A 13,192-nucleotide genomic window follows, 5' to 3' on the forward strand; every position below is an offset into this window, starting at 1 on the left:
CACTTGGGAAGCACAGAATAAAAAAACGGCATGCCCTGTCCACAAGGAGCTTTCATTCTAAAGGAGGAAACAAAGATCCAAATACGGTAACTCAACTGGTCAAAATAAATAATTTATCACATGTGTTTCCATCTGTTGCCGACTTGTATGCTCCAAGTGCTCCATACAGTGCTCTGCACATAGTAAGCACTCAATAAATACTATTGAATGAATGAATTCATGAGTGCTTAGAAGGGTATAAGTTGAGTAAGTAAGTCCCACTGTAAGTATCGTCTTGTCTTATGCTGTCGAGTTGCCTCTGACTCACAGCGATGCCATGGACTCATCTCTCCCGGAATGCTCCACTCTCAACTGCAATTGTTCTGATAGTTCATTCACAGAGTTTTCTTAGTAAAAATATGGAAGTGGTTTACTATTGCCTCCTTCTGCGCAGTAATTTTGAGTCTCCGTCCTCGACTATGTCCCATGCCACTGCTGCCCAGCACAGGTGAGTTCTGACTTGCAGCAGATTGCCTGCCACTTGTTAGCCACTGGCCAAGCTAGGAATGGAATGGATATGCCTCTGCTTGACTCTCCCCCCGTAGTTGAGACTGGTAGAGTATTGGAACCTCTCCATATACAGCTCTGAGAGGGGAACTTTTTTTTTTTTGTTGGTATTTGTTAAGCGCTTACTATGTGCCAAGCACTGTTCTAAGCGCTGGGGTAGACATAGGGGAATCAGGTTGTCCCACGTGGGGCTCACAGTCTTAATCCCCATTTTACAGATGAGGGAACTGAGGCACAGAGAAGTTAAGTGACTCGCCCACAGTCACACAGCCGACAAGTGGCAGAGCTGGGATTCGAACTCATGAGCCCTGACTCCAAAGCCCGTGCTCTTTCCACTGAGCCACGCTGGATCTCCTGTAAGTTCTACAGTTGGCTAAAGGAATGATTTAGCTCAGGATGCAGGAAATCAATCAGGTAAAACATTCCCTGATTCCTAAATTCATTCCCTGATTCCTAAAATCACATCTCCGAGAGACCTTCCACAACTACGTCCTCATTTCCCCTATGCACCTTCCCCTCTGCATCATCTATGCAGTCATCTGTGTACCACTTGAGTAATCTCATACACATTTCAGCCCCACAACACTTAGGTACATATTCTTAAACTCTGCTACTTGCCCTCTCTGTAACTCATTTTTTATGTCTGTCTTTCCCTGTAGCCTGCAAACCTCTTGAAGGCAGGGATCTCATCTACCAACTCTATTGTACTGTACTTTCTCTGGTGCTTAACACAGTGCTCTGCAAGCAATAATCACTCCATAAATGTCACTGACTGGAGGGCTTACAGAGGGCTCAAAGTGGGAAGTGTCGTAATTTGTCTGATGTGGGTAAAGAGGGAATTTCAAGACAGTGAAACAAGATGAGTGAGGGGATAGAAAAGGCAAAGTTGAAAGCCAGGTTCACTCGGGGAAGCACCATGGCCTACTGGATAAAGGCCAGGCCTGGGAGTCAGAATGTGGTGGGTTCTATTCCTGGCCCCGCCACTTGTCTGCTGTGAGACCTTGGGCAAATCACTTAATTTCTCTGGGCCTCAGTTACCTCATCTGGAAAATGGGAATTAAGACTATGAGTCCCACGTGGGACTGGGACTGTGTCCAACCCAATTTGTCTGTTCCACCCAGTGCTTAGTTCTGTTCCTGACACAGAGTTATCACATAGCAAATAACAAAATAATAATAAAAATAGTAATTATTATTATTACTACTATAAGGTTGGCTTTAGAGGGATGAAGATGACAAGTTTGATGTTAAGAGGCACATCAAGCTAGGAGAGGATTTTCAAGAGAGGAGAGATGGGGGCCAAGTGACACTTCAGGAGAGTTATCCGTGCAACAGCACGGATAGTCTGGGGTGGGGAGAAGCTGACTGGAAGCTGTGAGACCAGTGAGGAGGATAACACAATAGTCTAGCCGTGGCTAAAGCAAAAGGTTTACCAGCATGGTAGTAGTTAGCATGGAGAGAAAGCAGCATATCTGCAAGACTTCTAGGGAGAAAAGGCAGTATTTGGCTGTGGGTTGACTGTGAGAACTGAATGATAATTAAGAGTTGAGGATGTCCCTTAGCTTACAGGCCTCTGGGATAGGAAAGATGGTGGTGTTGTACAAGATGAAAAAGTTATGGGGAGGAGTGAGTTTCAGGGGAAAGATGAGGAGCTCTGTTTTAGAGTTCTGTTGAGTTTAAGGTACCAGGAAGACTTCCTAGTGGAGATGCCTTGGAGTCAAAAGGTCAGATGAGAAGTCAGAGCTAGATAAATAGACCTAGGACTTCTCTGCCTCGAAGTGGTAATTGAAGCCACGGGAACAGGTGAGTTCCTAGAGACAATGGTTGTATTATTATTATTATTATTACTACTAATAATAATCATATTTATCAAGCGCTTGTGGGAGTACAACATAACATCAGACACATTCCCTGCCCACAACGAGCTCACGGGGGGAGACAGACAATATGAATAAATAGATCATTAAATAAATAGATAAATAAATTACAGAATAAATAGAGTAGATGATTGAAAACAGAGTTTTGAGGGAACAACCACACTAAGGGGATAAGAGGCAGAGGAGAGGCAAGATACTGCCTGAATTTCTGAAAAGTCTGAACCTAATATAACAGCCTTCCTATTTGCCCCTAAATGCTCTTGCATTTAGGGAATGGAGATAGATGGGAGAGAGGAGAATGAGGTACAGTGGAGCAAAGAGAGAGAAAGAGAGAGAGCTAGGTGAGAAGAGTAGAAAGGTAGGAGGGAGGGAGTTGGTGGAGGTTCTTGATGCTGATTATGAATAGTTTTTGCTTGGTGCGGGGGGGGGATCTGAGAAGCAGATGGAGGGTTTGGAGAAGAGGGGAGATGAAATAGGGCCTATCAAATATGAGACGACGATCTGTGCAGTACTATAGCAGAGTTTGGAAGGTGGAGGGGGGCTAGCAAGGAAACTTATAATAATAATGTTGGTATTTGTTAAGCGCTTACTATGTGCAGAGCACTGTTCTAAGTGCTGGGATAGATACAGGGTAATCAGGTTGTCCCACGTGAGGCTCACAGTTAATCCCCATTTCACAGATGAGGTAACTGAGGCACAGGGAAGTTAAGTGACTTGCCCACAGTCACACAGCTGACAAGTGGCAGAGCTGGCATTCAAACCCATGACCTCTGCCTCCCAAGCCCGGGCTCTTTCCAGTGAGCTATGCTAATTCTCTAAGAATACCCTAGACGGACTCTGATGAGAGTCTGTACCAGCAGGGTAGTGTTAAGCTGGAGACGAAGGGGCAGATCCAAGAGAAGCTGGTTATGTATCTGCTCCCTTTGCTGTTGATTCTTATATTCTGTATCTTCCCATTATCAGTGGATCATTGTTTGTAATTTCTTCCTCTTTCCTAATCCCCTTTCCTCCTCATCTAGGTTGAGAGTATAGGAACCAACTACGAATAGGTTAATTTTGCATTTACGCTATGCTCAGCACAGTGCTCCTCACACAACAAACAACACACAATGTTACTGCCATTACTATTCCCACTACTAAAACGATCACAAACACAGCTTTTTTAATATCCTGAATATAAGGACAAAAGAACACATCAGAGCGCTGTCTGAAAAAAACACTACCTTTGCAATTGTTCTGGGCATTTCACTGTGTTATTCTTATATAAATTTCTAATAAAAAGTGAATCTTTGGTTAAGCTCACTATCATGTTTGCAATTTCCAGCAAGGAAATCATGGCAAGGAGCTTCAGCTCAAAGCAGACATTTATCAGACGTTCTTGGCGAGTAATAAACGAAGGCTCACAAATCAGCACGTCAATATTGCAGATTTAATCAATAAGCCATTTTGGTAAAATCAAAATTTAGAATAATTCAAAATGCCCCAGATACCAGTCAACTTTTAATAGACTGAAATTCTGAGACTACCAAGACTCTCCTACAATAGGTTTATAGGTTATTTGAAGGTTACAATGAAAGCTTTTATTAAACCTATTTTATCAAATTTTTAGAGGATATTATATTCAAATTTTACATAGAGTAATCGGGAGTCCTTGTATTACTTCTTTTTTCATCTAGTATTTATAGATTCTAAAACTCATGTAATATGGTCACATAGTGGACAGAACATCAAATTCTACTCTGGAACAATACAACAGAGAGCTGTTTTTCCAGAAATTTTAGGGAAGACAAACAAAAATTTCTCACTTTTCTGCCCCAATTCTTTTATCTCAACCCTTGCTTCCTCAAAGTTCCTTTTTCATGCATGAAAATACCTTCAGCAACTAATCAGACCAGAGAAAATAACTGAATTAATTTTTTTGTTGTTGGTTTGAATTAGTAATACAATGTTTCAATGAATTCTATGTGCTTATAAACTTTATATTTTGGAATTATCTATGACAGGTTGGCCTCCTGGGACCTTGTATAAATTCCAAGATATGTAAATGGTCCATTAGTGAGCAGGAACATGACAGTCATCAAAATAACTCCAAGAGTTCAGGGGAAGACCATGAAAAAAGACATCCATCCCACCTTGTGTTTGTAAGGAAAAGAAAGGTGCATTTTGACTTTATTAGTTCAATGACCTATTCCAAGCTGATTTTGCTATTTACAATAATGAAAACCAATGATTAAACAAATAACACCATTACTTCATATTTATTTATTAATATTAAAATTACTAATGCCAATACCCTTTCCATCTTCAAGCCTCAGCATTGACATTTCTTCTCCCTCTCTTTCCATTACCATATTCAACCTGTCACCAAATCTCATCAGCGTTTCCTTCATCACCTCTCCAGACTTCACCGTTTTCTCTCTATCGAAACAGCTACCACTCTGGTCTAGGCATTCCAAGGATACATTCATTCATTCAATCGTATTTATTGAGCTCTTACTGTGTGCAGAGCACTGTATTAAGCGCTTGGGAAAGTATAATACAACAATAAACAGTGACATTCCCTGCCCACAACGAGCTCACACCAGGACCCACATGGGGTTTACAGTCTTAATCCCTATTTTACAGATGAGGTTACTGAGGCACAGATGAGGAAACATATCCTGACTGACTGTTGCATCAGCCTCCAATGACCTTCTTGTCTCCTGTCTCTCCCCTCTCCAGTCTATACTTCACTCAGCTGGCAGGATTATCTTTCATTCAATCAATCAATGTTGTCAACTGAGTGCTTACTGTGTCTGTACAAATCACTGTACTAAGTGCTTGCATGAGAATAATATATAGAGTTGGTAGACAGTCTCTGCCCACTAGGAGCTTAGAGTTTACAGGGAGAGACAGATATTAAAATAAATTACAGGTACGCAAACAGAAAGAAAGAGTTCGCCAAGGGAGTGGGTGTAGACAGAGAATAGAAGGGGGCTCAGAACTGAGCCTTGAGATAACCCCAGAGATTGAGGGAGGGAGGCAGAAGAGGAGCAGAGAAAGACTGTGAAGTAGAAGCCAGAGAGAAGGGAGGAAAAGCCAGAGAGTGCAGTCTGTAAAGTCAAGGTTAGACAATGTTTCCAGAACAGGGGGTCAATGTCGAAGGCAGCAGAAAGATCAAAGAGGATTAGAATGGAGTTTGGTGACCTCAGAGAGGACCATTTCCGTGGGATGAGAGAGGCAGATACCAGAGTGTAGGGGCTGAGGAGAGAACTGAAGGCGAGGAAGTGGAGACATTGAGTGTTTGGAGAGCAATGACAGGAAGAAAATGGGACATTCTTCACACACCTCCCCACTCCTCGAAAACCTCAAATTGTTCTCCATCCCTCTCCCCATTACGCAGAAATTCCTGTCCACTGGATTTGAAATACTCAGTCAGCTATCTCCATTCTATTTCTCCACTCTCTTCCACCTCTTCATCCCACCTCACAAGCTTCATTCCTCTCAAGCTAACCTACTTTGGTTCTCAAAGCCCTCTGCAGCATTTAGGTACATACCTTCAAACTCTATGATTTCATTCTACATATAGTTGATTTGAGTGTCTGACTCCCCAGAAATATTTTAAACTCCTTGAGAGAAGGTATCAGGCCTACTTAGACTGGGAGCCCCGTGACTCTCTCTGACCTGAGTATCATGAATCTCCTCCAGCGCTTGGCACAGTGTCTGGCACGGAGTAAATGCTTAACAAATACCAAATTATTGCTATTGTTAATTCTATTATACTACAAGTACTAAATCCAGTACCCTGCCCACATTAGGCACTCAATTCATATGTTTGAGTGATTGACACCATTATTCCCTTACACTGTGCAAAACATATTAAGCACTTGGATAAGTCTGTTAAAAAAAGTATTAGCACTTGCATCTAAACTGATTGCTAATCAGAGACACTGCAATCTGCTTTTCACTTATTTAGACTTAACAAATCACTTAAAATGCAACAACTAAACTGAGAAATAATCTCAAAAAGTCTAATTACCTAATTAGAGTTCACAGGGGTAAGACCGATCTTAAAAAAAAAAAAAAAGATTCTTAGCCATGTGCTCAATGGTTTGTGGGATATGATTTTTTTCATTGGATTAATTTCTATTTCTAGCATTTTTGAGGACTTCAAGTTGGCTTTGTTGCAGCTGTAAAGTTACAGTAGACATCAATTTATTATTTTTAACAACATAAAGGTTTTCATTCAGCTCACACACATATGTAATTGTGGACTATTGGACTTTAGTAGTGACTAAGAAGACTTTTCTGTGAATTTCAAGTAACGATGTTATTCAAGTTACAAACCAAAATAGTGTATTAAGGGTCTAATTGGAGCTACTCTACCACACCAATACTAAAATTAGTGATACTAGGAAGGAGAAACAGATGCCTTTGATCTTAAAATAAGACCGGATCAGAGGATGGATATAATCAATCCTCAAATTATGAGTTGTTTTTGGTCCTCTAGCACAACTGCAAATGGACATAGCTAATTAATTTGGAATATGGTATGACTAAAATAAGTCTGGAGCCCTCCAAAATACACATACACAGCGCAACCAGGCCCAGAATAAACCTTAGAAGTATCAAATCAGGTCTAACAGAGTCCCCAGCCCACAAAAGGCTCACAGTCTAAGCAGGAGGGAGAAAAGAAATTCAATCCACACTTTACAGATGTGGAGATTGAAGCATTGAGAAGTAACGTGACTTGCCCAAGGTCAGAAGGAGGTAAGTGGCAGAGTCAGAATTAGAACTCAGGTCCTACAGCTACCAGGTCCATGCTCTTTCAACTAGGTCATACTACTTCCCTGGGAAAAAGATAATAGAGATAAAAGAGGGAAGTCTTAGGGGTTTCAACATTGAGTTATGGAGATGAAATGGTTTTTGGTTCCCCCATTAGATTGAAAACTCTTAGAAGGCAGGTATTATACCTTCCATTTGCATTGTAGGAGCTTAGGTGCCCAGTAAATGCTCTGCACATAGAAGACTCTAAAGGATGGATAATGACAATTTACCACCCCACCTCTGATAAGTGGTTAGGTACCAATACCTATGGAGAGCATAGCATATGCCCTGTAAAGTTTACCATTCGGTTATTAAGATGTGTTTTCTCAGGAATTGAAGGGAGGAAGAAGAGTGAGAAAGGAAATGGAGACGGAGGAGAGTAGTGGAAAAAAGAGGGAAGAAAATCAGAGATGGAAAGAAAATGAAAAGAGCAAAGTGGCAAAACAACAACCAGAGAATGTTCAGTTTAGAATTATACCTGGAAGATGATTATTTAATCCCCGTGTTTGATTTACTCAAGGACGTTTCCAAGAGAACCAGGATGCTCACCTTACACTGATATTATCATGTTGAGAACAGACCAATGTCATGCTGTATGAAGCCAGAGTAAATCAGTGCCAGCAGGGCAGGAACCAGAGCAAAAGATTGAGCAATGCTGATTTGCCCAGCAGAATAAAGGTGTGAGACAAAACAATCTTTGACACATTATTCTGTCCTTGTTTGGCTGAGAAGGAAGGATGCTTGAAATTTCCTCAAGAACAAAGCACAGTTAATTAATAAGTGCTTATTATCATTTTTATTTCCAGGTTCTATTCGGTGCCAGAAGCTAATTTTCTGAGGTCTTAATATTGATACTTCCATCTGAGAGGAAGGAAGACAGACAGACCTGATCTGGAAATGTACTTCTAGCAGCCCATTTGGTGTTAGAAGGCATGGTTTAAATTCTTTGAAAAGGGACACCTTCAAGTCAGAGCATTTCACAGAAAAGTATCTCAGCAAAAAGATTTGCCAAACAACCATCTCAACTGGACAGTGCATGGGACGGTGCACTACTAAGGCCACATCTCTCCCGAGAGGCCCTCCCTGATTTAGCCCTCTTTTCCTCAACTCGCTCTATCTTCTGCGATAACTATGCACATCAATCTGTGACCTTTGGACGTTTGATTTTCATCCCACCCTCAACCAACAGCACTTATATATATATATATATATTATATATTATTCATATTGATGTCAGTCTCTTCCTGTAGACTGTAAGCTCACTGTGGGTAGGGAACGTGTTACCAACTCTGTTGTATTGTACACTTCCAAACACTTGGTACAGTGCTCTGCACACAATAATTGCTCAATAATACCATTGATGATGATTATGATGAATTAAGACAAAGTTATTTAAAGTAAATTAGGTATGTGGGAATAAAAACTGAAAATAAATGACAGAAGCTTTAGCATTACCAACAGCACATAGTTTTTTCTTCCTGGTTATAGGATGTAGCCACTTCTCAGTCCTTTCTCCAGCTCCCCAAGGAGAAATAAGATTGAGCTAACCATTGAATTGATTATGTGCGTCAATCTCGGAAACCTGTGCTTCTGATTCAGCAACTACCTTAAAAGTAAAATGCTAGCATAGCAGATCCTCAATTGATGTAGCCGACTTGATGCCAAAAACTTGCTGATATTAAATTGTTGATGCAAAACAGAATGCTCCAAATCATGACAACATTATTCAATCCTGCGAGGAAATGAATGACCTTCAGAAATAAAATGATCAACACGGTCATCTAAGACCTTCTTATAGTTTTATAGCACTGACTTTACAGTGTCCCTGTCGTTTGCGAGCATACGACTGCTTAAAGAAGAATTGTTTAAAGCCCTACTGTTGATAACACCAACCTAAAGTACCAGATCATCGTGATGGGACACAGTCCTAATCCCACATGGGGCTGCTGTCTAAGTACGAAGAAGAACAGATTTCTAATCCCACTTTACAGATGAGGAAACTGAGGCGCAGAAAAGTTAAGTAACTTGCCCAAAGTCATTCAGCAAGCAAGTGGCAGAGCCGGGATTAGAAACCAGGTCCTCTGAAATCCAGGCCTACGCTCTTTCCACTAGTCCATGCTGCTTCTTTGACGCAGAAAGCCAGCTCTCATTTAGGAGGCATAATTAAATTTAGAGAAGCAGCGTGGCTCAGTGGAAAGAACCCGGGCTTTGGAGTCAGAGGTCATGAGTTCAAATCCCAGCTCTGACACTTGCCAGCTGTGTGACTGTGGGCAAGTCGCTTCTCTTCTCTGTGCCTCAGTTACCTCATCTGTAAAATGGGGATGAAGACTGTGAGCCCCACGTGGGACAACCTGATTCCCCTGTGTCTACCCCAGCGCTTAGAACAGTGCTCTGCACATAATAAGCGTTTAACAAATACCATCATTATTATTAATTTAATGTGGCTATTATATCCATTGTTAATCTGCAACATGTGGCCCCCTACAGCTAAGAATTATATGTGAATCTGATAAAGTTGGGTATTCTATTCAGAAATGTTTTCCTTAAATCAGAACCCCAATATGCTCAATGAGGTACCTGTTTGGAGCCTCCCTAGATTTAGACCTAGCACATCATGTACGAGAGGATTTTAGGTGTTACAATGCAAAAGGCAATCGCTGTGGAGGACTTATTTCTCCTTCCTGAGGCTCACTTCTGGAGTTTCCTTCGTTAACTATAGAGATTTTATCTAGGGATGTGCTCACATTTAAAACTGTGTCACGACCTACTCAAAGGGCCACAGAACTGATAGGCTTCTTGCTTTTAATTCAATGGAATACCAATAGGCAGAAGAGCTGGAAACCACATAAAGCTCTTAATGAATTCCAAAGAGAGAGGCGAGAATATAAAATGTGATTACAAGAACCAAACTTCATAAAAGGACATCTATGTCTTTCAAATAGGCATCAATCTGGCATTAAGAAGATTGTGAAAGCAAGAATAACTGAATAGAATACCAAAGCCACCTTTCTTTTCTAAAAAGGTCAACCTGAAAATATATTTCCTAGAAAATTTTCTTTGTGAAACAAATTAACAATCATGAACAATCACTGAAATGTTCTCAGTTGAATATGTCCCTTGGGGATACAGTATTGAGAAGCACGGTAACCTCGAGTGGAAAAGCAAGCCTTGGGATCAGGCAGTCTGGGTTCAAAAGCTCTACCACTTATCTGCTGTTTTACTTTGGGCAAGTCATTTAATTTCTCCACATCTCAGTTTCCTTATCTCTAAAAGAATATACCTGTTCTTTCCCCGCTTCAGTCTGAGAGTCTTATGTGAGAAAGAAACTATGTCCGATCTACTTATTTATATCGATCCCGGCTATGATTATCACTATTCTGGTAGGACGTTGTGTGATCCTTTTCTGTGTTGAGAACTATGAAACACGCTCATTTTCTTGCAATGGTTTGGAAAACAATGTCCAGTAAATGTTCCCAATGATTGTTTGGTTTATATCTGATTAGCTTGTGTCGACCCTCGCACTTAGTACAGTGCTTGGCACACAGTGCTTAACAAATACCATTTAAAAAAAGTGACTTGCCAAAGGTCACACAGCAGACTCCTAGCCCCATGCTCCTTCCATTAGGTTACACTACTTCCACAAGAACTGCTTCCTTAGATGGTAAGCGCACTGTGGGCAGGAAATATGTCTACCAATTCTGTTTTATTGTACTTTCCCAAGCACTTATTACAGTGCTCTGCACACAGCAAGCACTTAATACAACTGATTTGATTGATCCAAGAACTTATCATATCCCATCCATGACTACTGTACCAGCCTCCTCACTGACCATCATGCCTCCTGTCTCTCCCCGTCCAGTCCAAATGTCACTCTTCTGCTCGGATCATTTTTCTGGAAAACCATCCAGTCTATTTCTACCTACTCCTCAAAAACCTCCATTGGTAGCCCACTAATCTCCACAGCAAACTGAAACTTACAGTCGACTAAAAGGCATTCAACCAGCTCTCTCTCGCCTACCTTACCTCACGGATCTCCTGCTACAACCCAATCCACGTGCTCTGCTCTTCTAAAAGCAACCTACTCTCTGTACTTAGATCTTATTTGTCCTGCCAACCACTCTTTGGCAATATCCTCTCCTCTGTCCTGGAGCTGCCTCTCCCTTTACAACAGACAGCCCACACTCTACCCACCTTCAAAACCCTCCTGCACTAGACTTTCATGACTTAAGCCCTCATTTTAAGCAACGTGGCTCAGAGATCATGAGTTTGAATCCCGGCTCCGCCACTTGTCAGCTATGTGACTGAGGGCAAGTCACTTCACTTCTCTGTGCCTCAGTTACCTCATCTGTAAAATGGGGATTAAGACTGTGAGCCTCACAAGGGACATCCAGACTACCCTGTATCTTCCCCAGCACTTAGAACAGTGCTCTGCACATAGTAAGTGCTTAACAAATACCAACATTATTATTTCCTCCCCATCTTCCCCTCTGTTGTCACCTATGCCACCAGATCTGTACCCATTATGTACTTTGATATTCACCCCACCATCAGCCCCATAGCACTTAAGTACACATCCTTATTCACTCCTGTTATTCTACCTGTAATTTATTTAAAATGTCTGTAAATTCCTTGTGGGAAAAGATTGTGTCTACCAACTCTACTGTACTTTCCCAAGCACTTAATACAGTGATCTGCACAAAGTAAGCACTCACTACGTATCACTGATAGATTCAGAAACTGTTTAAGTGTTTTTCAGGAACTTTCGTGAAGTTCTGTGCCTCCATCTGCAATCCCCTCTTTTCAAACACTGTGGACTTTGAAAAGTGGAATTGTGGATCTGTTTGCTCTCTCATCCAAGAAATGACATTTAGAGGGCAGAAGCAGGAACTTGCCAACACATTCATGCCCATTAGTATGGACAGAAAATCAGAATGTGAAAATACAGTTTATAACACTGTTCTCATTGACAGAGAAAATAATGCCAAATTGAAAATGGATCTTCAGAGAAAGTATTAAGGTAATTTGTCACACAAACAATACAATGGACTAAAAGTGGTAAGTTCTATATATAAATTAAAATATCAACAACATATGTTTGATTTGGGGGCAAGGAATTCTCTTTAGCTATCCAAGACACTCACAAACAAAACACACTGATAATTTTGCTATTTTAGGGCTTTAACTTTCAAGCATCTCTAAAATCATAAGATCGTTGTTATGAGATACATGGCAGATGCTATTTGAATTTCATAAGCTACAAAGTGGCATTTGAAAGGATTTTAATTTCTCTAAGTATCCCTTTTTAACACATTATTAAAATAAAGCAAAACAATGGATAAGTACTGGTCCTCCTTCTACCTACCTCTTGCAGCTCCTTATTAATGAATGATGAAGAACCTGAAACATTTATATTTTCTCCTCCTTCTGGGTGCATCTGAAAATTAACTGCTTGGTAGAGAATCTGAAAAGGAAAGAAGAGTAAAACTACTTAAACTACCATAGGGTTTGACTTTACCCAAAAGATTTTAGAAATATCTGTAAAATGAAATATTCTTCTTAACTTTGTAAACTGAAATATATTTTTGACAATTGTGTCAACAGGAAATTGCACTTCTGTAATGCAATTTCTCAGTTATTTAAAGTCTTTTTGAACTCGTATGCACACAAGAACTACAAGGTCATTAACTTGAGTGAACTTTTGCTTCTGAATAATTACCATATCTATACTGGTTGTTCTGCCCAGGTATTTGAAGGGGAGACATTTAAAAGCACATATCTTAGTATTTTTCTTCTTAATATCATTACTTCACTATGTATTCCTGCCTTTCTCCAATGTAGTAGGTTATTTTTTAACAAGATACTATGTATTTCTCTAAGTGTTTTGTATTTCTAGAAATCTACAACTAAAAAAATTATATTTGGAATCTAGTAAATATAATTTTCTCACTTATATTTTCTTCTACA

General features: G+C 40.4%; 1 protein-coding gene across 2 annotated transcripts in view; it reads right to left on the bottom strand.

Moving 5' to 3' along the window:
- Nucleotides 1-13,192, bottom strand: part of NBAS (NBAS subunit of NRZ tethering complex) — a 286,332-nt gene that overhangs the window by 121,603 nt on the left and 151,537 nt on the right. For both annotated transcript variants that reach the window (XM_029058646.2, XM_029058643.2), the window contains exon 35: nt 12,591-12,689. In XM_029058646.2, the coding sequence (XP_028914479.1) occupies nt 12,591-12,689 (99 nt within the window). The remainder of the gene's footprint in view (nt 1-12,590; nt 12,690-13,192) is intronic.

Source organism: Ornithorhynchus anatinus, chromosome 1, assembly GCF_004115215.2.
Source record: "Ornithorhynchus anatinus isolate Pmale09 chromosome 1, mOrnAna1.pri.v4, whole genome shotgun sequence".
Taxonomy (NCBI): domain Eukaryota; kingdom Metazoa; phylum Chordata; class Mammalia; order Monotremata; family Ornithorhynchidae; genus Ornithorhynchus; species Ornithorhynchus anatinus.